The following is a 26,963-nucleotide window of genomic DNA, read 5'->3' on the forward strand; positions in this document are numbered from 1 at the left end:
TCTATCTCTCTCTTTCTTTTTGGCATTTCGCCCAGGCTGGAGTGCAGTGGCTCCATCTCAGCTCACTGCCATCTCCACCTTCTGGTTTTAAGCGATTCTCCTGACTCAGCCTCCCGAGTAGCTGGGATTACAGGTACCCGCCACCATGCCCGGCTAATTTTTGTATTTTTAGTAGAGACGGGGTTTCACCATGTTGGCCAGGCAGGTCTCGAACTCCTAACCTCGTGATCCTCCCGCCTCAGCCTCCCAAAGTGCTAGGATGACAGGAGTGAGTAACCGCGCCCTGTCTGGAGCTGTTTTTCTAACAAGCACTTAGAAGCACCTCCCTCCCCACCCTCCTCCACTACTGGACCCACAGTATGTCTTCCTGTTTGGTCTACAGAAAGGATTCTGGGAGACAGCAGTATTCTAGGTGGAGGAAACTTTTTATTTGACAGTCTGAGGGGATGAGGGGACAGGGATGGGGGAAATTAATGAGCCAGACCATGATGGAGTCCTTTGGGTAGCTCTAACCTTTCGTGCCTACCTCTGCTCCAGCAGGCAGCATTTCCAAATCCTAGCTTTCGGAACCCTCAGAAATCCTAGCTTTCAGCGACCCTCCGGCCGCTGGGGGAAGGAGGGGTGACATCCCCCCTCCTCCTGGCTCAGGCTGCTGGGGAGCTCTTCCCTGAGCTACGAATTCCTCCGCTGGCCCCTTCCCCCATGGCCTCTGACGCGGCATCCAAAACTCAGAGCCAGGTTATTTATAGATAAGCCCAGAGGAGGTGGGGGAAAGGCCAGTGTCTACAAACATGGGTCACCTGAGTCTGAGCGGCCCCGAAAGCGGTCTGGGGGAGGGGCGAGCCTGGATCCTGTGGATTTGCGACCAAGGGCTCTGTCTCTGGCCCAACCCCACTGAAGGGGTACGGGGAGAGGGCCCAGAGCAGGGAGGGAGTGGGCGCTGCTCAGATGCTGGAGCACCTGGCCCAAGGTGTGGGCCAAATGCAAACTCTGCAATTCAGAGTGCTCCAGGGGCGACCTTTTGGCTGGCGGGACCTCCGCGGGGCCCCCTGGCCTGGTCGTCTGGGGGCCAGGGGCCGACCGGGTCAGGGCCCGCCTGAGGGAGAGGCCAAGCCTCACAAGCTTCTTCCCCCTCACAGCCAAAGAGGGTCCCGCAGAAAGACCCCGCAGTCCTGGAGAAGGGGAGTTGCCTCTCAGCCCCTGCCCTGCCGCGGCCGCTCCCGGCCCCGCGTGTGGCGCTGGGAAAGGGGTGTCGGGTTACCAGCGCGGGGGCTCTAGCTAGCCTCGGGAACCTTGCTTTCAGCCGGACTCTGGGGACAGCGCAGTCCCCGCCCGAGCCCTCGGCGCTACCTCCCGCTCGCGGCCTCAGCAACCTTCAGGTGGGTCCTCCGCCCCCGGCCCTCTCCTCTCTGGCGGAGCCAAACTGCGGCCCCGCTTTTACTGTCTCAGAAAAGTCCCCGGACTGGAGACTCTGAGGAAGGGGCGTCGGGAATCTGGAGTGGAGACTCGGAGCGGGGGCCGGACAATAAACTCCAGGCCCCGCCCACGCCCCCGGCCCCGCCCACGCCCCGCCAGGGCCCTAATCCTGGACTCCGGATCCCGCGCGCCTGGAGACAGGGTCCAGATCTCCCTCGAGCCCCTCGAAACCAGGACTCCAGCGCCACTGGTCCCGCCCTCACCCGGACCCCTGGCCCTCACGTCTCCTCCAGGTATGGCACTGGCGTCATTGATGGTGGCCCTCGGCTACCTCGGCCTCCACACCTGGCAGGTAACTCCAGGAACCATCTCCTGTCCCCAAGGGGGACATTGGGGGGCAGACCCTGAGGAAGTGGACTGGGGGCTGACTCCTCACAGCCCTCTCCCAGGGACTCTTCCCTAGGATTCCACTCTTAACTCTCTTCCTCTCAGGAACCTCCATCTCTGCAGGGAGCCCCAGGTTCCCATTCTGTCTCCTAGAACCCCCACCTCCATTCCTCTCTGGATGCCTCCAACATTCTCCTCCCCACCTCTCATCTCCCAGCGCAGGCACAGTCCGGCAAAGCCTCCTTGGGTTACCTGTGTGCTGCAGTCCTGGCAGCCTCTCCCAACCAAGGCTTGGCCTCCCCACCACCCCTACCCCAAATGTGGGTACAGAGCAGGGGAGGACGCAGGCGTCTCAGAGCTGACAGTGATTTGGTGTGGTGGCTGAGCACCTACCTGCAAGGGCTTCCTGCTAGATGAGAGGGAAAGAGAGCCTGAGGAGAATGGGGCTGGGGGTCAGGTAGCTGGACACTTGCTGTGTGTAGTATTTGCACATCACCTGCTTGCTAGATCTTACAGCCAGAAAAGTGCTTGGTAGTCATCTAGCCCCACCTCCCACCAACCGCAGGAACCTTTCTAATGACAGGATGACCCCTTTTAGGTTGTACAGAAGTAATGCTCTTTATGCTGTCTTCATAATAACTGTGAGGTTGGAAGTATCCTCAAGTCCAGAAAAGTTATGACACTTGCCCAAGATCTCACAGCTAACAGGTGGTAAAGTCAAGATTTCAGGCTGGGCGCGGTGGCTCACGCCTGTAATCCCAGCACTTTGGGAGGCTGAGGCTGGTGGATTACTTGAGGTCAGGAGTTCGAGACCAGCCTGACCTACATGGTGAAACCCCGTATCTACCAAAAATACAAAAAATTAGCTGGGTGTGGTATTGCACACCTGTAATCCTAGCTACTCAGGAGGCTGAGACAGGAGAATTGCTTGAACCCAAGGCAGGGTTGCAGTGAGCCAAGATCGTGCCATTGTACTCCAGCCTAGGCAACAGAGTGAGACTTCGTCTCAAAAAAACAAAAACAAAAACAAATTAGCCAACCATGATGGCATGCACAGGTAATCCCAGTTACTTGGGAGGCTGAGGTGGGAGAATCACTCCAACCTGGGAGGCGGAGCTTGCAGTGAGCCGAGATCTCACCACTGAACTCCAGCCTGGGCGACAGAGCAAGACTCTGTCTCAAAAAAAAAAAAAAAAGATTTCAGCCCATGTCTGTCTGACTCCAGTGCCTGTGCTATTTAAGCCTCTTATTGGGTCCTTGCCAAATTGCGTATGCCTGATATTTGGGGATAGAAATGAGATTCTGTGTTTCTGGATGGGTTTGCCCCCAGGACCCATGTCCAGTGCTCTCAACTTATGCTCTTTTCGGTGTGGCACCTCTCTTCCTTCCTCCACAGGCCCAGGCTGTTCCCATCCTGCCCCTGGGCCTGGCTCCAGACACCTTTGACGATGCCTATGTGGGTTGTGCAGAGGAGATGGAAGAGAAGGCAGCCCCCCTGCTAAAGGCGGAAATGGCCCACCATGCCCTGCTGCAGGAATCCTGGGAGGCAGCCCAGGAGGCCTGGGAGGACAGGCATCGAGGGCTCACCTTACCCCCCGGCTTCAAAGCCCAGAATGGAATAGCTGTTATGGTCTACACCAACTCATCCAACACCTTGTACTGGGAGTTGAATCAGGCTGTGCGGACAGGCGGAGGCTCCCGGGAGCTCTACATGAGGCACTTTCCCTTCAAGGCCCTGCATTTCTACCTGATCCGGGCCCTGCAGCTGCTGCGAGGCAGTGGGGGCTGCAGCACGGGGCCTGGGGAGGTGGTGTTCCGAGGTGTGGGCAGCCTTCGCTTTGAACCCAAAAGGCTGCGGGACTCTGTCCGCTTAGGCCAGTTTGCCTCCAGCTCCCTGGAGAAGGCAGTGGCCCGCAGATTTGGTAATGCCACCCTCTTCTATCTAATGACTTGCTTTGGGGCCCCTATCCAGGCCTTCTCTGTCTTTCCCAAGGAGCACGAGGTGCTGATTCCCCCCCATGAAGTCTTCTTGGTCACCAGATTCTCTCAGGATGGAGCCCAGAGCCTGGTGACTCTCTGGAGCTATAATCAGACCTGCAGCCACTTTAACTGCGCCTATCTGGGTGGTGAGCTGTGCATGGAGGAAGCAGGACTGGCAGTGTGGGTGAAATAAGCCAGAATGTCCCTACACAATAATCCCCAGGGCCTTCGGGAGACCTACTTGGTTAAAGGCGAATTGAGGGCTGGAAGTCAGCTGGAGTTAATGTCATCTGTGACTCGGGTTTTTTGGGTCCTATAAGTGTTTTCCAGATTTGTGAACATTCTCAGATGATTCTATATGTCCTCAAAAGGGTCCATCTGCTACACAGTCTAATAGACCAAAATAACCTAGTTAAGGAGATCAGCAAGCAGCAGAAAGAGCCAGGGGGACTGCTTCAGGTCTCAGAGGGCCCTGGGCTTGATGAGGCTGATAGGGCATGTATGTGCCACTCCCAAGTGCTGAGGCAGGGACAGATGGAAGAGTGACTGGGTCTTGGGTGGGAAGAGGGATGGAAACGCAATCTGGAAAAACTTCTTGGAGGACAGAGGAGGAAGGGAAGTCAGAAGTTTCCCTTTAGGTGACGGGAAAGATAGATTGAGAGGGGAAACGGCCCTGCCAGGGCCTGATGGGCAGGGCAGTTTGGGTGTGAGTCTGTCGACATGGAGGCCTCACTCTGCTGTCTGTTGCAGGGGAGAAGAGGCGGGGCTGTGTGTCTGCACCAGGTGAGTCGCTCTTCCATCCTCCCTCAGCTGCTTTGACTCCCACTCACCCTGCTGACCCCTTCCTTTTCTTCTCCCTCCAGCAGGGATGCAGCCAGTCACAATCTGAGGGGGCCTCCTCTCTGCCCCCCTGGAAGACCCTGCTCTCGGCCCCTGGGGAGTTCCAGCTCTCAGGGATTGGGCCCCGAAAGTCCAACATCTGCCACTTAGGAGCCCTGGGAACGCGTGACCTTCATATGAAGAAGAGGCGCCTCCAACAGCCTTGAGAAGCAAGAACGTGCTTCCAGACCCAGCCCTAGCAGCCTTCTCCCCAACCAGGATGTGGGGCTGGGGAGGCCATGGCAGGGCTGAGGGAACTCTGCTATGTGGTGGGGACTTCCCGGGACAAGCAAGGGAAGTACTGAGGCAGCCACTTGATTGAACGGTGTTGCAGTGTGGAGACACGGAATTTTATTGAGGTAGCCACTTGATTAAAAGGTATTGCAGTGTGGAGACATGGAATTTTATGATTGGTTTATTCCATGAGACTAGACCATCTGCCCCACTCTGGCCTTGCTAGGCTGAGGGACTGACTGAGGGACTAAAAAAATCACTTCCTGGGGCCAGGCATGGTGGCTCACACTTGTAATCCCAGCACTTTGGGAGGCCGAGGTGGGCGGATCAGGAGATCAGGAGATTGAGACCAGTCTGGCTAATACGGTGAAACCGTGTCTCTACTAAAAATACAAAAAAATTAGCTGGGTGTGGTGGCAGACGCCTGTAGTCCCAGCTACTCCGGAGGCGGAGGCAGGAGAATGGAGTGAACCCATGAGACGGAGCTTGTAGCGAGCCAAGATCACACCACTGCACTCCAGCCTGGGTGACAGAGCGAGGCTCTGTCTCAAAAATAATAATAGTAACTTCTTGGTCACTCCTAGACACAGTCTCCTGTGCAGACTCGTGTCACACTCTAACTTGCAAATCCAGAAGCTAGAACAGCTAGAGGGTCCTCACGACAACCATGAAGGCAGGAAAGCAGGCAGGTGATTCCTCAGCCCCACTTGTGAGGTGAGGAGTGCAAAGACAAGGAAGGAAGCAACTGGTCAGAGGGTTCCCATTGAACCCCGACCTCCCATCTCCCCAGCCTCCTGCCTCCTGGTCCAGAACTCTGTCCATGAAAGATCTGAGGAAACTCAAAGTAGGATCCTAAGCCCAAGACACTTGGGACCACAGAGCAAGTCATTTCTCTCTGTCCTGCTCCCACAAGGGTCCATTTCAGGGGAAAGAAGGGCGAGGACCTCGAAACATCAGGAGACAGAGATTCTCACACAGCCCGGAGGCCTCTCACATCCAGAACAGAAACTTTACTGAAGCAAGAAAAGCAGCGCAGGCTCCTCCCAAGGGGCCCCCCACCCTTACCCTCCTAGGCTACCACCCTCAGCAGCAGAAGAAGGGAGCCTTCCACTGTATCAGGACCTCCCCTCAGTCCCCGAATCCTCCCCCTGGGGCAGGTCCCCAGCCCCCTCTGCTTCCTGCTCCCTATGCACTAGCACATGAGCTGGGGAGCGGGGGCCAGACTCTCCAGAAGCCAGAGTCCTCACCCCTCCACTGCCCTGAAGCCCAGTTCCTGATGATTCCTGGGTCCCCACAATCCCAGGCCCTGTCAGCTCTAGGGTCTCAGGGATGGGAGGCCCCAGGTTCTGGAAGCTGTTGTGCACTCAGGTGATGCAGTGACTGAGGATGCTGGCACTGTCAGGAGGCCGGGGTGTGCCTCCCTCCGCCAGAGTTCACTGCACACAGGCTACTTCGCTTTGCAGTCGAGATATGGTCTTGGTCAGCTCTGTGAGTCTGTTGCCCAGGTCTAGAGGAGGTGGAGTACCGAGGGGCCTTTCAGAGGATGAGCCTGCCCTGTACTCCTTTTACCCTTTACAGAATCCCAGGGGTTGTCCTATCTGGAGTTCCTGAGGGAGAACTGGAAGAAGTGAGGAACGGGTGTGTGGGTTAGGGGTCAGGTGGGTGGGTGAAACTGGGACAGGTGAATCCGATCGGGTGGGGAGGGAGGAGCTGAGGACCTGGAAAGAAGGGAGGTCTGGGGGTCAGAGAAGGATGACAAGCCATGGGGACAGCTGTTACCGGGTAGACATTCATGCGTCCACCCGCCTGCCCTCTCCCCAGTCCATGGCCAGCCAGCTCACCCCATCCTTCAGGGCCCAGTTCAGATCCCTCCCCACTTTGTCCATTCTGCTACCCTATCCTTCTGCCTTCTTAGGAGCCTCTGAAAATGACGGGCTCCTTCTCCCTTCAGGCACCAATAGCAATTTGCATCTCTCTTAGCTGCACTTAATGCCCAGTGTGATGGTTTCTCTTCCTCACCAGTCTGAAAGCTTCCCATGTGTCCCTGCCCCGTCCCTCCCTCCAAGACAGGGCCTGGAACGAAAGAAGCCATAGTGATGAATGTTGGTGGAATGAGTCAGTAAGTGAGTGAGTGAAAGAGGTGGATGAGTGACTGGGTAAGGAAGTAAATGGGAGAAGAACTGAATGCACCTGAAGGCAGGAATGAGCAGTTACATGAAATGAGTGGGATGAATGCCCGGATGGGTCAGAGGGTGATGGAGTGCAAGGGGCCATGCTGTGCAGGTTGCCCTTCCAAGGACAGGGCAGGATGGGGCCACATATTATGCAGGAATGAGGACGTGACTCTGGGTATGGGGCCTTTATCCCAGCTGAGCAAGGAAGAGGAATGGGGAGGGCTTGGAGGTGGGCGACGAACCTTTCTGCTGGGTCTCCTCAAATTCACGCCGGGCGGTCTCTATGTAGCGCTGTACCAGGGCCTTGATGATGCGAAGGCAGTAGGATCCATGCTGTTCCTTCCCAGGCACAGCCCCTGCCCCAGGATTGGCCTGGAATGGGAAGACAAGAGGGTGGGGGAGATTCTCTACCTCCAACCTTCCTCTGATCACTGCCCATGCCCCCGCACCCCCAGGCAAAAAAGGCCCAAGCAAAGTCTGTGTAGACTTTTCTGTCCCTGACCCACCTAGCCCCTGGCCTCCACCCCACAGTGTGGACCTGGAAGGTAGAAGGACAGGGGCCAGAAGCTAGGGAAGGGCTGACGGTGAGAGGACCAGGAAAGGGTGGGTGAGGGCTGGGAGGCTGATGGTGAGGAGGGGAGAGCACCCTACAGACCTGGCAGTACCTGAATTAGGAAGGCACCTTCATGCCAGGTCAGACTGGGCTGGGGAGCTCCTTGGATAGCTGGTCTCTTGGCCTCCTCTCTCAGGCCACTGTCAGCCATCTAACTGCCCTGTTTGTGGGACATTTCTTTGACTTCTTAACATGTTTTTTAAAAAAATGTTCAACTATGTCTCGGACCAGTTTAAGACAAAAAGGTCTGTCTGGAGCTTAGTGAGTATTTCTAGCTTGGGAGGAGGGTGGCAAGGACTTCTGTTTAGGCTGCATGACACAGGGTTGGAAATTCAGGAAACGGCTAGAGCCAGGAAGAGGGAAAGGGAAGCCACGTGAGAGAGTAGAAACTGAGACAGGCTTTCTGGGGAACATACCTGGAAAGATAGATAAGCCCGGGGTATGCAGACAAATGGATGGTATAGACAATACAGGTGAAGGCCTGACACCAGAGTGACCAGCAACAAGCTGAGGAGGTACTCACAAAAGTAGGGATGAGGGGATAGTCTGGCTTCTTGGTTTTGCAGCAGGAACAGCAACAGCAAATGAACTGGCAAATTCTCCTGAGAGATTTCAATGGTGGGAAGAAGTCGGTTAGAGGACAGGGAAATGGGGGCAGGGGCTGGGGATTTGGGGAGTGGGAGCTCTGAGGTCATCGCCTGAGAAGGTAGAAGACAGCCTTCGGGGAGGGCAGGATGTTGAAGGGCACAGGCAGTGTCAGGCCCTCTCGGAAGTAGGACAGATAGATCTTGGAGCGAGCAAACTTCCACTCCACGTCGGCATCATCCCGGGAGCCAGGCAGCAGGGGGTGGTGCAAGGACCACGTTAGCACATGGCCCTCCTGCCCACTCAGACTTTCTTTTCCCCACTCCTCACATCTTTGATTCTCCAGTGTGCCTATAATCCTAGCCAGCCTCTTTCTTCTTCCCATACTTATCTCTGACCTCCCCTGTCCCCTGCATTTCTCCTGCCTGTCCCCCATTTCCTCTCTCCCCACCATTATCTTTCATCTTTCTGACATCCGGTTCCTGCCCAGCCTATTCTCCAGCCTGCAGACCCTAACACATCCGTTTCCTTCCCTCTCCCTCTCATGTTCCCGTTTTCTTCTCTACAACACACTCCTCTGCCCAACCCTAAAGGGGAATCAGCACTAGACTTGGTGTCTGGAGATACTAATAGCATCACTAAGACCCTCATTTTACAGAGGAAAACTTGTCCAAAGCCACAAGCAAGACAACAGTAGAGGCAGAGCACAACACCACGTCTTGCCTCTTTGCACCCTATTCCTCTCCATTCCTTTTTCCTTTCTGCTCCCTGGCCTAAACTGGCCTCCGTTTACACACCTCAGTCTTCTGGAAGGAGTTGATGATCATAGCAATGAGCATGTTGAGCAGCACAATGACCATGACGATGGTAAAGACGCCATAGAGGGCCCGGCCCACAAACTCAGGCACCAGAAACTGTCCACCACGCTGTGCTCTTCCATGCCGAACATGGTCCAGAACGGAAACTGGAACGTCTCATTGAAACTGGCATGCCAGGCCAAGTAAGGAACAAAAAATGAGGGGTGGGAGAAGAGCCTGAGCTCACCCACACATACTCCTTCCCACCCCCAGGAAGCGGCCAAGAGTGCCCACTTCCATGCAGCCCTTTGGACCACCTTGGCCAGTACAGACACTTGCTGTTTCTGAGTTCCAAATCTTATTCTTTCAGTCAACCAGTATTTACTGAGCACACGGTAGTGTCACAGGTGCTGAGGATACATCAGTGGACAAGACAAGCACGTTCCTGTCTTCATGGCCTTATGTTCTGGGGTGCGGGGGGTAAGATGGATATTACTTATACCAACAATTTAAATTTGTGGCTGGGTGTGGTGGCTCACGCCTATAATCCTAGCACTTTGGGAGGCCGAGGTAGAAGGAGAGCATGAGCCCAGGAGTTCAAGGCTGCAGTGAGTTGTGACTGTGCCACTGCACTCTGGTCTGGGTGGCACAGTGTGACCCTGTCTCAAAAAACAACAGCAAAAAACTTTTGACTTATGTAGCAGTCACTCATGAATGAATAGCCCAGGAGGGCTTGGCCTTTCCTTGCCACTGTGAAGTGATGTCACCAGGAGCCACAAAGCAGGCTGGTATGAGTAGTTCCTGTCCCTGGCACTAAGAGTCACAGTAAGCTCAATTCCTTTAAGCTAACAGCCTGAAGCCAGGCTATGGACAAGAATTCTTTGTAAGAGCATAGGTCTGAATACAGCTTCCATATACACTGGAACCATGAGAGAGCCTTGACCAAGTGTGGGTCCTTTAGCATCATCAATAAAACTATCAGGCAGTTGCACTCACAAAGAATTTATGATTGGGCAGCTGCTTAGGAGGCCACCTAGAGCTCCCTGGCCTCCTGGAGAAAGCCCAAGCTTCTCACCAAGACCTCCCTGAGCTTCTGATGTGGGCCCAGCTACCCTCTGTCACTTCCTTTCACAAAATTCTCTCCATGTGCCAACCATGGGAGGCATCTTGCTATTCTCCAAACATACCTCCCTGCTTTGGCCCATGCCCCCTCTCTGCTCAGAATGCCCTATGTCTTCTCTGAAGTCCGTAACCTTTCTAGATGAAGTCCAGATTCTCTCTTCCTGCCTTCCCTGGTCATCTAAGACAGGGGAAGGTGCTTCCTCCGCTGGGCACCCTCAGTATACACTCTCCTTTCTCACAGCATTTGTTGTCGCAAATCGAGCTCATTTGTGCACATGGCTATCTTCTCTATGACAAAGGGTCTGGTTTATTTCTCCTGCCTGTGCTTCCAGTACCAGGAAACAGAACCTACTAAAAGAAAGTGTCAGTAAATAGGTATGAACTCAGCGACAGCAAAAAACCTACCACAACTGAATGACTAAGAAAGTGAATGAATTGGCCGGGCGCGGTGGCTCAAGCCTGTAATCCCAGCACTTTGGGAGGCTGAGACGGGCGGATCACGAGGTCAGGAGATCGAGACCATCCTGGCTAACACGGTGAAACCCCGTCTCTACTAAAAATACAAAAACTAGCCGGGCGAGGTGGCGGGCGCCTGTAGTCCCAGCTACTCGGGAGGCTGAGGCAGGAGAATGGCGTAAACCTGGGAGGCGGAGCTTGCAGTGAGCTGAGATCCGGCCACTGCACTCCAGTCCGGGCGACAGAGCGAGACTCCGCCTCAAAAAAAAAAAAAAAAAAAAAAAAAAAGAAAGTGAATGAATTTTAAAAGTGAGTGAGACTGGGTGTGGTGGCTCACAATGACATCGTGAAATGCTGTCATCTCAGCATTTTGGGAGGTTGAGGCCAGAGGATCGCTTAAGGCCAGGAGTTCGAGAACAGCCTGGGCAACATGGCAAGACCTTATCTCAACAAAAAGATAAAAAATTAGCTGAGTGTGGTGGTGCATGCCTGTAGTCCTAGCTAGTAGGAAGGCTGAGGTCAGAGGATGGCTTGAGGCTAGGAAGTCGAGGCTTCAATGAGCCATGATCACACCATTGCACTCTAGCCTGGGTGACAGAGCAAGACCTTGTCTCTAAAAAAAAAGAAAAAAAATGTTTTTAAAGTGAATGAGTGGGCAGGGCGCGGTGGCTCACGCCTATAATCTCAGCACTTTGGGAGGCCGAGGAGGGTGGATGACCTGAGGTCAGGAGTTCAGGACCAGCCCGGCCAACATGGTGAAACACTGTCTCTACTAAAAATACAAAAATTAGCCAGGTGTGGTGGTGTGCCTGTAATCCCAGCTACTCAGGAGGCTGAGGTGGGAGAATTGCTTGAACCTGGGATGCAGAGACTACAATGAACCAAGATCGCGCCGTTGCACTCTAGCCTAGGCAACAGAGCAAGACCCCATCTCAAATAAATAAATAAATAAATAAATAAATAAAGGGAGTGAATGAACAATAAATGAGTGAATACACAAATATATCAATTAATTATTAGCCATATTTAGGAAGAATTGAACACCCAAAAGAATAATGACTGTAATGGATTATCATATTGAGTCCATAGTGATATTCAAAAAAAGAGGAAAGGCTGGACACAGTGGCTCACGCCTGTAATCCCAGCACTTTGGGAGGCCAAGGCGGGCATATCACCTGAGGTCAGTAGTTCCAGACCATCTTGGCTAACATGGTGAAACCCTGTCTCCACTAAAAATACAAAAACTAGCCGGGCATGGCAGCACAGGCCTGTAATCCCAGCTACTCAAAAGGTTGAGGCAGGAGAATTGCTTGAACCTAGCAGGAGGTGGAGGTTGCAGTGAATCAAGATCACAACACTGCATTCCAGCCAGGGTGACAGAGTGAGACTCTGACTCAAAAAAAAAAAAAAAAAGAAAGTAGGTGAAAGCACTTCTTTACAGAAGAATGCCAGTGAATAAATGTAGAAGAAATGACAGAGGCAGAAAATCACGATCTTGAAACCACTGTTATAATAGCCAGTTCAGGTAAAAATCATCTATGGATGCTAAATCCACTGGGTGAAAGCTTTTGAGGGAGCAGTGTTGTCACACCGTCTCAACATAGCTTCCTGTTACTAAAAGGGCTTCCCTGGTACCATTACAATGAAGACTTTGCTAGAGCAATGGGCCTCACCAATGGGCCACACTGACATCATGCACCTTCCGCTGTGATGCAGTGGAAAGTACACACAACCAGCTAGGTCATGTTCTTGCCAAAACTGCTTAACTTGAATCTAATTATGATCAATAATTTTTTTTTTTTGAGACAGAGTCTCGCTCTGTGGTCCAGGCTGGAGTGCAGTGGCACAATCTCGGCTCACTGCAAGCTCCGCCTCCCGGGTTCACGCCATTCTCCTGCCTCAACCTCCCGAGTAGCTGGGACTACAGGTGCCCGCCACCACGCCCGGCTAATTTTTTTGTATTTTTAGTAGAGACAGGGTTTCACCTTGTTAGCCAGGATGGTCTCGATCTCCTGACCTCATGATCCGCCCGCCTCGGCCTCCCAAAGTGCTGGGATTACAGGCGTCAGCCACTGCACCCGGCCATGATCAATAATTAATAAATAAATCCAATTTGGTCTACACTCTTCATGCAAGACAAAGAGAAGGTTGGGATGTGTTCGAGATTAAAGGAGGCTAAAAGGATATCAAAAGAAAATGTAACGTGTGATCCTAGATTGGATATCAGATTTTTAAAACTAGAGAGACTTTTTTCCAGGCAACTGGGGAAATACCAATAAGGACTGTATAGTAAATAATATTAGGGCATGAAGCCGGGCGCGGTGGCTCATGCCTATAATCCTAGCACTTTGGGAGGCCGAGGCGTGTGGATCATGAAGTCAGGAGTTCAAGACTAGCCTGGCCAACATGGTGAAACTCCGTCTCTACTAAAAATACAAAAGTTAGCCAGGCATGGTGGTGTGTGCCTGTAATCCCAGCTACTCAAGAGGGTGAGGCAGGAGAATCACTTGAACCTGGGAGGCAGAGTTTGCAATGAGCTGAGATTGAGCCACTGCACTCCAGCTGGGCAACAGAGTGAGACTCTGTCTCAAAAAAAATATATATTTATATATATAAATATAAATATATACATATATAATGGTATGGATGTTAAATTTTTTTAGTGTGACAATGCTTTTGTGGTTATGTTCTTAAAACACATCCTGAACTGTTTAGGGATGAAGTGTCATTGTATTTACAATTTCCTTTCAAGTGTTTCAGGAAAAAAAAGAATAAAGGGAGCAACAGATCAAGCAAGTGTGGTAAAACATTAACAATTAGTGAAGCTGGGTGAAAGGTTTAGGGGTATCCACTGTAGTTTTCACAGGATTGACATTTTTCAAAATAAAAATTTTGAGGAGAAAATGAGTAAATTAATGAATGTATAAATGAACAAAAGAATGAGTGACAGAATCAAAGAGGGAGTGAGCAAACAAGAGAATTAGTTGAGTGAATAAGTGAGGGAGGGAGGGAAAAAGGAGAGATCACTAGGGCTCCAAGCTGCAAGGTCCCAGGCTCTCCACCTCCCATCCTGCCTCTGCCCCTGCATACTTGCCCGGCTGCTCCGTCTCCTGGTAGGGCATATAGATGTTGTTGAGGCTACAGAGGAAGGCGGTCAGGATGATCATAAGGATGAACATAAACCTGGCAGGGGGTGGGACACGGGAGGGTCAGAGCAGGTCTCTGCCTTGAGAGAAGTCAGGCTCCGGGAAGAGGGATGAAGTCCTCCCTGCTCTTTGCTCAACAAGTATTCAATTTGGTTATTTATTTATTTATTGAGACAGAGTCTTGCTCTGTCGGCCAGGCTGGAGTGCAGTGGCACGATTTCGGCTCACTGCAACCTCCGACTCCCGGGCTCCAGCAATTCTCCTGCCTTAGCCTCCTGAATATCTGGGATTACAGGTGTGTGCCACCATGCCCGGCTAATTTTTTTATATTTTTAGTAGAGACAAGGTCTCACCATGTTGGCCAGGCTGGTCTTGAACTCCTAACCTCAGGTAATCTGTCTGCCTTGGCTTCTCAAAGTGCTGGGATTACAGGCGTGAGGCATTGCGTCCAGCAGGTTATTTATTTATTTATTTATTTATTTATTTTTGAGACGGAGTCTCGCTCTGTCACCCAGGCTGTACTGCAGTGGTGCCATCTTGGCTCACTGCAACCTCTCAATCTCGGGTTCAAGTGATTCTCCTGCCTCAGCCTCCCAAGTAGCTGGTACTACACGCATGTGCCACTACACCCAGCTAATTTTTGTACTTTTAGTAGAGACTGGGTTTCACCATGTTGGCCGGGCTTGTCTTGAACTCCTGACCTCAAGTGATACACCCACCTCAGCCTCCCAAAGTGCTAGGATTACAGGTGTGAGCCATTGTGCCTGGCCAAATTTGGTTATTATTAACAACAGAGGCTGGGCGTAGTGGCTCACTTTGAGAGGCTGAGGTGGGCGGATCATGAGGTTAGGAGATCGAGACCATCCTAGCTAACATGGTGAAACCCCATTTCTACTAAAAATACAAAAAATTAGCCGGGCATGGTGGCTGGGGCCTGTAGTCCCAGCTACTCGGGAGGTTGAGGCAGGAGAATGGCGTGAACCCGGGAGGCGGAGCTTGCAGTGAGCTGAGATTGTGCCACTGCACTCCAGCCTAGGTGACAGAGTAAGACTCCGTCTCAGGAAAAAAAAAAAAAAGAAAAAAAAGAATAAAGGGTACTAAGTCCAAGTAGCCAAAGCTGAGGATGGAGCAGTCTCTCAGGGAGGGAATGAGATGCTGAGATTCTAAAGGAATGACACAGGGACAGCTGGGAGTCAGAATCCCACTGAACAGGAGTTATCATCAGAAGAGTCAGAGCCACGTGTGAGAATGAGTTGGCCTGCCACGGGGAGGCCAGAAGAATCCTGGGTGGGGTGGGAGGTTCTACCCCAAGCTAAGCTGAGCTAAAGTTGTTAATATTAATAGATGCAGCTAAGGTTTTTCCCACCAAGGACACTCACTGTAGTCCTACTTCAGGCTGGGGATTCCCAGGGAGGCAGGCATTAACTATAGGCTCTGATTAGGTGAGAGGCCAGGTTTTGCTGGACATGATTAGGTGATAAGGACCAAGAAGGCCAGATAAGTTCAGGGGTTCAAAGAGCAGCTGCCGAGTGGAAAGGACCCAAAGGGATCCCTAAGTCCAGTGCCATCGCTTTTTCCTTAATGATGTGAAAATTGAGGCCCACAGAGGGGTCATGGAGACTGACAGAACTGGGACTGGAACTCCCAACCAAGGGCTCTTTCTGCTATCTATGGTTCGTAATCTTTTCTGGGGTCATGGGCCTCTTTGAGAATTAGATGTAAGTTGTAGACCCTCTCTGCAGAAAAATATACATTCACCCTCCAAATTTTGCCTGTAGTTTCAGGGGTCTTTGGTGCGCATGCCTCTGGAGGAACGCAGGTCAAGGATTTCTGTGTTACCCAAGAGCTGGGGAGGTTTGGAAGGAAGTCAAGTGGAGTCTACAGAGCAGAGCTCAGAGCAGGGCGGGTACGCACCAGATCATGTCATCGATCATCTTGCCGATGGAAATCTGCAGAGTGCCCAGCGACTCATGGGCCGGAAGAATGTAGGCTAGGTGGGTGAAGCTGAGCATGCTGGTGACAGCGAAGAGCACCTCAGCCAAGAACTGAGGATCCTCAGTGTGCCACTTGCTTCGTTCTGTGCCGGGTGGAATAGGGGCTGTGGCTGGAAGCCAAGAGCCAAGAAAGAAGAACTGGGGGATTCAGGGCTGAGTTGAAGGGACACTCACCAGCCGTGGTGAAATGGTAGCAGGCAGTTGCTTGGGAGGCAGTCCTGGCAGTGCATGTGGGCAAGCCCAGCCAGGAGGAGGCGCAGTGCGAAGGCTGCCAGGTACAGGGACAGGATGACCATATCCAGGAAGTTTCACCAGTCCAGGAGGTAACTGCGCAGGCCCTCAATCCACACTTCCTTGCGCTCAAACCTCAGGAAGCCTGAAGCGGGGTGGCAGGGAGCCAGGACAGGATCGGACCAAACGTCTCCTTCTATGTCAGAGCTAGATTATGAGGCAGGGGAGACTATGAATGGCAGTGGGGTGCTAAAACATTATGGGGTGGTCAATGACATGTAAACATGTAATCTACTCAGGAACAAGTGATCTTATGTGAACATAAAAAAGACTCCTTGCTGATGCAGACACTACTGGCGTGACTGCACCAATGATCTCAGTCAGTAGACACTCAGAAAGTATCACCTGGGACAGGCTGTTTATTAGGAGGGAATGACTGAAATTTGTTTCTCTGTGCCCTCCGTCAAGTAAATACTGGACAAATAATTGAAGAATATTGATTTGAGGCTGAGTGCGGTGGCTCACGCCTGTAATCCCAGCACTTTGGAAGGCCGAGGCAGGAGGATTGCTTGAGGCCAGGAGTTTGAGACCAGCCTGGGCAACATGGTGAAACCCCATCTCTATTAAACTATTTTTAAAAAGTTAAAAAAAAAAAATACAGAGTATCAACTTGAAGGGGCTCCAAATTCTCAGGTTGCTCAGGGTACCTGCGTTCCAGTGAGGCCCAGTACCAGACCTGGGGCTTGGGGTCTTGGGAGCTGGACCCCATTAGCTAGGCAGCCCTGCCCACGTGGCACCCTTCTCATTCCCTGGATACAATCACGTGCTTTTCCACTCACTGTTTGTTCCCTCTGCCTAGAATGTCCTTCCACATCCTCTGGAAGCCCAACTCACCTTCGTGGCCTAGGTCACATGTTATCTCCTCCAAGTAGCCTTCCCTAAGCAGGTGGAGTGAATTTCTCGGGGTTTTGTGTTCTCACAGCTCATATCTCTGTGATCCCATCACTACGGGGCACTGCAGGATATCTCTCCACAGGTCTGTCTCTACCCTGCCTCCCCCTGAACTTGGAGCCCCTCAAGGGCAGGGACTATGTCCACTCATCTCTGTCCCTGGTGCCCAGAACAAATTAAACAAATACGTCAAAAAAAAAAAAAAAATATATATATATATATATTTTGAGACAGAGTCTTGCTCTTTGTCCCCCAGGCTGGAGTGCAGTGGCGTGATCTTGGCTCATTGCAACCTCCACCTCCTGGGTTCAAGCAATTCTCCTGCCTCAGCCTCCCGAGTAGCTGGGATTACAGGCACATGCCACCACACCTAATTTTTGTATTTTTTTTTTTTTTTTTTGAGACGGAGTCCCGCTCTGTCGCCCAGGCTGGAGTGCAGTGGCTGGATCTCAGCTCACTGCAAGCTCCGCCTCCCGGGTTTATGCCATTCTCCTACCTCAGCCTCCCGAGTAGCTGGGACCACAGGCGCCCGCCACCTCGCCCGGCTAGTTTTTTGTACTTTGTAGTAGAGACAGGGTTTCACCGTGTTAGCCAGGATGGTCTCGATCTCCTGACCTCGCGATCCGCCTGTCTCAGCCTCCCAAAGTGCTGGGATTACAGGCTTGAGCCACCGCGCCCGGCCTAATTTTTGTATTTTTTAGTAGAGACAGGGTTTCATCATGTTGGCCAGGTTGGTCTCGAACTGCTGACCTCAGGAGATACACCCGCCTCGGCCTCCCCACGTCTTGGGATTACAGGCGTGAGCCACTGCACCCGACCTAAACAAACATTTAGTAAGCTCCTACCATGTGCCAGTGGGAACCTCTGGTGAATAAGACAGTCCCTGCCCTCCCAGGGGTTACAGTCAGTGAGGAACACAGTGGGTAACCCAAGTGGGTCTCATACAGTGTGGTAAATGCTAAGACTAAGGAGCAGGGGGACAGAGGGACTGTTATAGGTGTTTAGGAATGGACCCTCACCCTAATTTAGGGGCCAGGGAAACCTTCTCCAAAAGTGGCATTTAAGCTGAGACCTGAAGGAGGAGAGGGAGCCAGCCAGGTGAAGGGGCAGTGCAGGAAGGGGCGAGTGCTCTAGAAAAAGTGAATGAGCAAAGGCCTAGACAAATGTGAATATCATGTGATCGGGAACTGAAATTAGTTCTGCAGAGCAGGAATGCCCTGTGAGGGTGGGGTGCACGCTCAGTGAATATGTGTTGGATGGATGGGGCCATGTTGAACTTGTCTCTTAGGGTTTCACTCATGATAGGGCATCAAGAAACATTTATTACTTGAATAAATGGGTTTGTTTCATATGCTTCTAAGACTTTTCTTCTCCCATGGGTAGGAATTCTATTGGTTTCCTCTCCACTCAGCACAGGTCAATCCATGTTTAGTAAATAGGATGAGAAACTTTCCCTCTCGGGCTGCTCTTATTTTCTTTCCCTAAAGTTTCTGCACCAGATTTCCTTTCTGGCATCACTGACTGGCCTGGTACAGGGTGGAGCAGTGGACTTGGTATACTGGTGGCTCTGGAGTTCACTAACCAAGCCAGAGCTAAATGAGAGGAGGACAGCCGAGGAAGGCGCCACCAATTTGGCCTGCTGAGCTGACAGGCCAGAGGCTGGCTGAAGCTCTGGGGATTCTGGTAAACTGCATTTGCTAAATTGTTTGTGAATACTCAGTTCTGCTATAGAAGAAAAGAAAACCAATGGAATGGATGAAACTTATGTGTTAAGTATAGGCTAGTTACTTTGGTGACATGTTGAACAAATAAAGTTAGTAGAGTATGTGTGTGAACATACATAGAAAGAGATGGACAGACTCTAAATATTCATGATACACTGAATATGCTTGAAGCATATGAGGCCCTCAGTATTCATGAGATCTTAAATCAGCTACTCACTAGCACCAGCCGTTCTCTTTCCACATGCCCTCTGCCCAAATAATGCATATAAAAGTAATAGCAGCTCACAGGATAATTGGCAAGCTACAGCTGTGGCCAAACATACCTGTCACTGTGTTTCTCCCATAGATCAAGTCTTGGGCCAAGGTATCTTCTTTTATTACTATTATTTTTTATTTTATTTTATTTTATTTTAGTTTGGAGACAGAGTCTCGCTCTGTCACCCAGGTTGGAGTGCAGTGGCGCAATCTCGGCTCACTGCAATCTCCGCCTCCCGGGTTCAAGCAGTTTTCCTGCCTCAACCTCCTGAGTAGCTGGGATTACAGATGCACGCTGCCATGCCTGGCTAATTTTTTGTATTTTAGTACAGACGGGGTTTCACCATATTCCCTGGGCTGGTCTCGAACTCCTGAGGTCAGGCAATCTGATCGCCTCGGCCTCCCAAACTGCTAGGATTACAGGCGTGAGCCACTGCACCTGGCCAATCTTCTTTTATTTTTAAGGGATAGAGTCTCTCTATGTTACCCAGGCTGGTCTTGAATTTCTGGCCTCAAGCAATCCTCCCACCTCAACCTCTTGAGTAGCTGAGATTACAGGCATGAGCCACCATGCCTGGCTCCAGGTACCTTCTGTCCATTGCACCACCCCCCTAACCCCAGCCACTCAAACCTCAACTCTGATCCTCATTACAACACCATCATAATTACACCACTTACCGATTTAACTTGCTGTATGATTTGAATCCTTTCATTTGGTCTGTGAGACTTTCTGCTCCATGACCTCCAGGAGAGCCTGTCTTGCAGTATCTGGGGGCTGCCATGACACCAATGTATGCTCCCACCTCGCACTGTGGACCAGGGTCTTATTTGTGAGAGGACAGAAACCTCCAGGGTAGGTAGTGACTGATGCCAGGGAAGGGGAAGAAGGGGTCCTTGCTCAGGGAGTCTACCACAGGGCTAGGTCCCCGACTAGGTGTGAGGGAAAGGGCCCTGTACTGTGTTACAGCCCAGAGGGTTCTGGTTATATGTTCAGGGGTCATCTACAAAGCAGGATCCCCCTGTTGGGGTGCTTATTGTGAAGGACAGGAAGGGGGGCCCCTAAGGGACACTGCCACAAATAAAGGGTCCTACACGTATACCTGTGACCCAAATCACGTGTAGTGAAGTCTCCCAGACACTCTGGCTGCGGCCACAGAAGGTGCTCAGCTGTGTCTCCACGACCAGGGACTCTCCCAGCAGGAAGATGAGGAACCACAGACAGGAGGCGGAGTGCAGCAGGAACTTCAGTACTAGGATCTTTAGCAGGCGGCCCAGCTTCCAAGGGAAGGAGGGGGAGTAGGGCTCTCAGTCCTGGGTGTCTCTCGCTCCTGCAAGCCCTTCTAGACTGCTCCACCCACGTGACTCCCCTTTCTCAGATTCAGTCACGCACTATTCAGACATACATTGAGAATGTGTTACATATCAGGCCGTAGACTCATATCTGTCATCTCCTTTCCAACCATATGAGGTAGACATTAATATTCCCGGTTTTTTTTTTTTTTTTTCAAGAACTGAAGCTCACAGAGGTAAAGTAACTTTCCCTGGGAGGCCCCACAGGCTCTTCAAACTCAACCACGTTAAAAAATAAATTTGGCCGGGCGCGGTGGCTCAAGCCTGTAATCCCAGCACTTTGGGAGGCCGAGACGGGCGGATCACAAGGTCAGGAGATCGAGACCATCCTGGCTAATACGGTGAAACCCCGTCTCTACTAAAAAATACAAAAAACTAGCCGGGCGACGAGGCGGGCGCCTGTAGTCCCAGCTACTCGGGAGGCTGAGACAGGAGAATGGCGTGAACCCGGGAGGCGGAGCTTGCAGTGAGCTGAGAGCCGGCCACTGCACTCCAGCCTGGGCGGCAGAGCAAGACTCCGTCTCAAAAAAAAAATAAAATAAAATAAAAAATAAATAAATAAATTCATGGGCCGGGCGCGGTGGCTTATGCCTGTAATCCCAGCACTTGGGGAGGCCGAGGTGGGCGGATCACGAGGTCAGGAGTTCAAGACCAGCCTGACCAACATAGTGAAACCCCATCTCTACCAAAAATACAAAAAAATAGCTGGGCATGGTGGTGGGCACCTGTAATCTCAGCTACTCAGGAGGCTGAGGCAGGAGAATTGCTTGAACCCGGGAGGCAGAGGTTGCAGTGAGCAGAGATCCTGCCACTGCACTCCAGCCAGGGCGACAGAGCAAGACTCCATCTCAAAAATAAATAAATAAATAAAAATAAAGAAAGAAAGAAAGAAATTCATCATCTTCTATCCTATCTTGCTCTTCCATCTTCTTCTATGTTCCCACCTCATAAAATGACCCGGTCACCCAGGCCGGGAATATGAGACATCTCTATGTGCTTGTCCTCTCACCCCAGTCTCTCTAACTCCTGCCCTGCACCCCCAGCCCACCTTTCACACCCCTACTAGAAGGCACTTTCTGAAACACAAGACTGATGGGGGACTCGCCTCATTAATCCTACAATGGCTCCTATCCTCTGTGGCTTATAAGGCTCTGTGAGATCTGGCCCCTGCGTGCTTCTCCACCACTCTTGATCTAACTCCTTTCAGTTTCTCTAACACTTTGGGTTCTCCCTCTCCCAGGCCTTCACACATACTGCTCCTGCTTCCTGGAACATCCCTCTCCCTGTTCCTCACCTGCTCAGCAGGAACAGGGCTCTTCTTCATAACCCCAGTGCCAGGCACCATGCTTGGCTCACAGTTGGGTCTCAAGGACATATTGGTTGGATGAAGGGCTCCCATGGAATTTGTAGTCGGGGTAGGCCTCTCTTTAGGAGAGTATAGGGCTGTTAATAGGATTAAGGTTTTGGAGGCAGAGAGACTTCGGTTTAAATCCTGACTCCACTATTTCCTGTGTACTTTTGACAAAAAGAGCATTGCCCTTCCCTGTGCCTCAGGTTGCTTCCCTATACCACTGAAGCAGAATGTCTGCCTTCCTCGGGGCTGCACTGCCAGCTACTTAACGGAAACATTCACGCAAAGTTATATTCACCAGGTGTCTAGCCCAGGGCCTCATAAAACAAGTGCTCAATAAGTGACAGTTATCATTAATCTTATTCTTAGTACCGGGACTTTGGTGCCAGCCAGCAGCCAAGGCAGAGGAAGGGCATGGTGAGGAAGATGAGGAAGGAAACATAGAGCTTCCAGATGGTGGTGTTTCCACGCCAGCCAGCCAGGTTCCCACACCAGATGGAGGACAGGACTTGCTGGCAGATGGGGTGTGCTACAAACTAAGCAGAGATGGGGCATAAGCAGACGGGGAGGCCACCAGGCAAGGAGGAGGATGGGGGAGCCAGTTGGGTACACAGCCCTTCCTTCCTTGCCACAGAGATCGAACAATCCTTCATTTCTCCCCACATCAGCAACTTGCTTGTCATGTGACCATGGGCAGACCCATCACTCTCTAGGCCTTGGTTTATGGAGGGAAAACTAAACTCAAAGATTTTCCTGAACTCTCTGGACCCTACATTCTTGAGTCTAAGTTAGACAGTGGTGGGTAGAACTGGGGATCCAAGACCCAGAATCCCCAGGGTCCCTGGCCTTCTTAGAGATATGGGACATTAGCCTAGATGGTCTTGAGGAAGGCAGAAGAGGGAAACCAGGGTTTGCTGTATTGGGAGACAGGGCCAGGGGAGCCATTATGAAGGAAGGTTTTTGGTTAAGTTCCTGGTGGATGTTGAGGGTGGATGAGAGTGAGGAGCAATGGGTTGGGGGAGGCTAAACAAGGAGCCTGTCTTTAGCTTAGAGGGGAGGATGTCTGAGGAGACAGGAAATAATGGAATCTTTTGGGGGATATTTAAGGCCTGAGAGACCTAGTCTTATCTTGCTTTATAGAGTGATGTACTGGAATTGAACAGAAAGACTGGATTCAAGTAACTCAGCAGGTCAGAGATAAAGCTGTCTAAGACCAGATGTCCTGGTCTGAAGGTGAGGTCTTGGTGGGTAATGGGTCTTTCAAGGGCTGGGGAGAGGTTACAGGCTTAGATTGAAGGTAAGAAGGGAGGGGACCCACAGGGCCAAGGGTCTAGACAGAAGGGTGCTCAGGACCAAGGCCTGGGAGGGTCTTGAGGGCAGGAAAAGGAGTTGCTTAGGGCTGGGTCAGGGAGACCTAGAGGTGGCAGGGCAAGAGAAAAGGACAGGGAGGGGATATAGCTATGGCCCAGCTGACCCGCTTCTGGTTGTAGTTGACGGCCAGTTGCAGCCTCGCCAGGTTGGGGATGCCTTCCTCAAAGGCTAGGCCCAGGCCCTCAGCCTCAGGCTCAGTCTCGCTGTCCTCGGCCAGGTTGTTGAACACTGCAGTGACCTCGCTCTGGTTCTGGCACATGCCCAGCAGCTCAAAGCCATAGTCCTGGCTCAGTGACTCCAGGGCAATGTACTCAGGCTTAGGGAAGCAGGTCCGTGTGTGCCTACCACCCTGTGGACCCAACCCCATTCAATCAGCCCACTCCTCCCTACCCCCCACGCCCACCAATAGTGGGCCTGGGCCACCTCTGTCCTGCCCTTGCACCATCATCTCCTACGTCTGGTGTCACTAGGGCATTGATTTCTTTCTTCTTTGCCACCTCACCCATCCTTCTTGCTCTAATGAGGTACCTCCTGGGTCACTTTGCTTATCTAGTGCTATTGCTACCTCATCACTAAGTCACTTCAACCCAAACCCCTCTGTCATTTTTTCTGTCTCTTTTCCTTCCTCTTCTAATCTGTTTCTTGTCCCATTTTTACACCTACTCCTTACACCCTTCATATGCTCATTTAATTTATTGGAACACTTACCTTATAAGAGAACTCACGTTGGCAATTTTAGGAGATGCAGAAATGAATAAGGCAGTTCTTATTTATTATTATTATTATTATTATTTTTGAGACAGAGTTTCACTCTTGTCACCCAGGCTGGAGTGCAGTGGCACGATCTTGAGTGCAATGGCATGATCTCGGCTCACTGCAATCTCTGCCTCCCGGGTTCAAGTGATTCTCCTGCCTCAGCCTCCCGAGTAGTTGAGACTACAGGCATGCGCCACCACGCTAGCTGATTTTTTTTTTTTCCTTTGAGACAGAGTCTCGCTCTATTGCCCAGGCTGGAGTGCAGTGGTGCGATCTCGGCTCACTGCAAGCTCTGCGCCTCCTGAGTTCATGCCATTCTCCTGCCTCAGCCTCCCGAGTAGCTGGGTCTACAGGCGCCACCACCATGCCCAGCTAATTTTTTGTATTTTTAGTAGAGATGGGGTTTCACTGTGTTAGCCAGGATAGTCTCCATCTTCTGACCTCATGACCCACCCCCCTCGGCCTCCCAAAGTGCTGGGATTACAGGCGTGAGCCACCTACAGTGCCTGGCCTACTCAGCTGATTTTTTTGTGTTATTAGTAGAGATGGGGTTTCACCATGTTGGCCAGGCTAGTCTCGAACTCCTGACCTCAGGTGATCCACCTGCCTTGGCCTCCCAAAGTGCTGAGATTATAGGCATGAGCCACCACGCGTGGCCAGTTATTATTTTTAAAAAATAGGTGGGCGTGGTGGCTCACACCTGAAATCCCAACACTTTGGGAGGCTGAGGTGGGCAGATCACCTGAGGTCAGGAGTTCAAGACCAGCCTGGCCAACAAGGTGAAGCCTCATCTCTACTAATAACACAAAAATTAGCTGGGCGTGGTGGCGGGCACATAATCCCAGCTACTCGGGAGGCTGAGACAGGAGAATCGTTTGAACCCCGGAGGTAGAGGTTGCAGTGAGCTGAGATCGCACCACTGCACTCCAGCCTGGGCGACAAGAGTGAAACTGTCTCCAAAAAAAAAAAAAAAAAAAAAAAATAGAGATGAGATCTTGCTATGTTGCCCAGGCTGGTCTCGAACTCCTGTCCTCCTCATCCTCCTGTCTCAGCCTCCCAAAGTGCTGGGGTTAGAAGCGTGAGTCACCGTGCCTGGCCTAAGGCGGTCCTTGGCTCCAATTTATCCATTATATCCTGGGTTTTACTTGAGGCCCTCACCCTAGAGAGCATCCAGGGATGGCTTTCAGGAGGTGAGGTCTGAGTCCCAGCACTGTCCTCAGGTGGTATCACATTTGGGCAAGGTACTTCCCCTTCCCAGGCCTCAGCTTCTCTGCTATAAAGTGGGGATGATACTTCCTGCTATGCCTGTCTCTTAGGCTGCTATGAGAATGGAGGGAAAGTCCTTTGGAAAGGACTGCCCTTTCCTGCTAGCTGTGCAGTGGGGGCTTTTCATTCTCCTATCCTTCCACCACCCTGGGTACAACCTCCTTAGCCCTGTATTTTAACATTCGTGTTGGTTTCCCCACCTAATGGTCATCTTGGGGATGGGGATAGTCTAGCTTGACACACAGGAGCCATCAGGGGATGAGGGATGGACATACTGGACTGGCGGCATTCCAGGACCCTTACTAGTCCCTGCCTCCAGGCTCCTCTTCATGCATTCTCAGTCCTTCCTGCAGTGTCTCCCCCTCACTCATCACCATGTATATTTTCACTACCTGAGAGCCTTTGCGTGGACTGCAGCCCTATCTCAAATACCCTCCCTGCTCCTCTTCACTTGTATGTAACCACCCACTTGCGTAGCTCAGCTTAATGTTACTTCTTCCAAGGAGTCCTCCCTGAACACAACAGCTGTGGCTTTCCTGACCTGTTTTCTGGGCTTTGGAAGCCCTGTTAGCACCATTCACAGCGGCACTGAATGAAGACAAGCGTACTGGGAGCACCTTGTCCCCTGTCTCTGACTTTTCCCTGCTGTGATCATATGCTTGAGATCCGCAACACACCACGCTCTGGGTGGGAACACCTAGCAGGTATTTAAACGTGATGTATTCTACTGAACGTCATCTCCAAGTCTGTCCAGTTATTTTTCTAGTTGTTTCTGTTCTCTCTCCTCCCTCAGACAGACCCAGGGCTCCCCTGGAGTGGGGCTGTGCCTCCCCCATAAGACTAGGCCCCTCTGGAGTGGCTGTTCTCTGCCATTAGAATGAAATTCTCTTGGGGGAATTCTTGACTCCCCGTCAAACTAGAGGTTTCCTGAGAACAGAGGCCAGGCCTCGTCCTCTTTTTGTGACTTCCAAGTTTCCCAGAACACCCACCACAGGCCCAACCATGCTCCGGTGGAAGAACAGACATGGGGCACCAGGGGAAGAGGAAAGTATGAGAAACCAACCTTAAATTCAGGCTGTGTGCAAGGTGCCTGAGCTCACGGCTAAGCCGGAAGGCAGCCAGCATGGCATCCTCACTGGCCAGTGAGAGGTGGGCCTTGCTGGCAATGCCACGGTAGGTGTTGATGCGGGACAGAGAGAATTTAAGCAGGTCATAGCGGCGGGGGTTGCTGCACTCGAGGCAGGCACAGGAGACCAGGTGGGGCCAGGCAATGGTGTGGCCCTGGTCCATAAGCAGCTGTGCTATCTCGTACAGGTCCTTCTGGCAGGACAGGGTGAGGGGAGTCACACCAGGTGCAAAGCGGGAGCCATCAATTAATGAGTCAAAGAAAGCCAGTGAGAAAGACCTGGTGTCTACTTTGTGACCCTTCTCCTGTTCCAGGTGGGCCAGCAGGCGATACACCACTGCTGGCTGGTTTGTGTCCACTGCCACTAGCAGGGCCTCATGGATCTGGCGGAAATCAAACTTGACACTGGCCAACAGCACATCGGTGATGGCCTCATGGCCCAGGTGTATGTCCAGGTTGAGTGCTTCCTTCCAGGAGCGCTCCTCGGCCTCTTCCACATTGTGCAGGGCCTACCTGGCCCACTGCTTGTGGCCTTAACCTTTGACTCCAGCAGCTGCTGAACAAGGCCCAGCTGGCCCTCCTGGATGGCAGCCAGGAGTGGAGGTGGGAACCTGAGCTTCCTGTTCATGATCTCAGTTCAGTTAGGCTGTTGGTAGATGAAGGAGTGGAGAGGCTAGGACCCTGAGTTTCAACCCTCTTTGTGATGGGGCCTCTTTCACCCTTCCATGTTCTAGCACTTAACCCTCTATATCCAGCCACCATTATATTCTTCCTTGTCCCAAACACACACTGGCAAATA

The 26,963-nt window shown here is 51.7% G+C and overlaps 1 protein-coding gene across 6 annotated transcripts; it reads left to right on the plus strand.

Annotated features, from left to right (window-relative positions):
• The first annotated feature begins 155 nt into the window (after positions 1-155).
• On the plus strand, positions 156-5,061 carry ART5 (ADP-ribosyltransferase 5). 6 transcript variants are annotated; one of them, XM_033205679.1, is made up of 5 exons: positions 156-412; positions 1,140-1,768; positions 3,200-3,929; positions 4,534-4,566; positions 4,774-5,061. In XM_033205679.1, exons 2-5 carry the CDS (start codon positions 1,712-1,714, stop codon positions 4,827-4,829), a joined length of 876 nt encoding a protein of 291 aa, XP_033061570.1. In that variant the 5' UTR covers positions 156-412; positions 1,140-1,711; the 3' UTR covers positions 4,830-5,061. The 6 variants fall into 6 exon arrangements, with proteins under 6 accessions (XP_033061570.1, XP_033061569.1, XP_033061571.1 ...); XM_033205678.1 differs by lacking the exon at positions 156-412 and having other exon boundaries at positions 824-1,379; positions 1,618-1,768; positions 4,774-5,055; XM_033205680.1 differs by lacking the exon at positions 156-412 and having other exon boundaries at positions 824-1,379; positions 1,710-1,768; positions 4,774-5,055.
• Positions 5,062-26,963: the final 21,902 nt, after the last annotated feature.

Source organism: Trachypithecus francoisi, unplaced genomic scaffold, assembly GCF_009764315.1.
Source record: "Trachypithecus francoisi isolate TF-2019V2 unplaced genomic scaffold, Tfra_2.0 Lachesis_group8, whole genome shotgun sequence".
Classification (NCBI taxonomy): Eukaryota; Metazoa; Chordata; class Mammalia; order Primates; family Cercopithecidae; genus Trachypithecus; species Trachypithecus francoisi.

Bases quoted from the DNA above. Each gene is read 5' to 3' on its own strand.
- ART5 (XM_033205679.1), top strand. From the start codon at position 1,712: ATGGCACTGGCGTCATTGATGGTGGCCCTCGGCTACCTCGGCCTCCAC. The intron at 1,769-3,199 runs GTAACTCCAGGA...CTTCCTCCACAG, and splicing joins TCGGCCTCCACACCTGGCAG to GCCCAGGCTGTTCCCATCCT. The intron at 4,567-4,773 runs GTGAGTCGCTCT...TCTGCCACTTAG, and splicing joins GGGCTGTGTGTCTGCACCAG to GAGCCCTGGGAACGCGTGAC.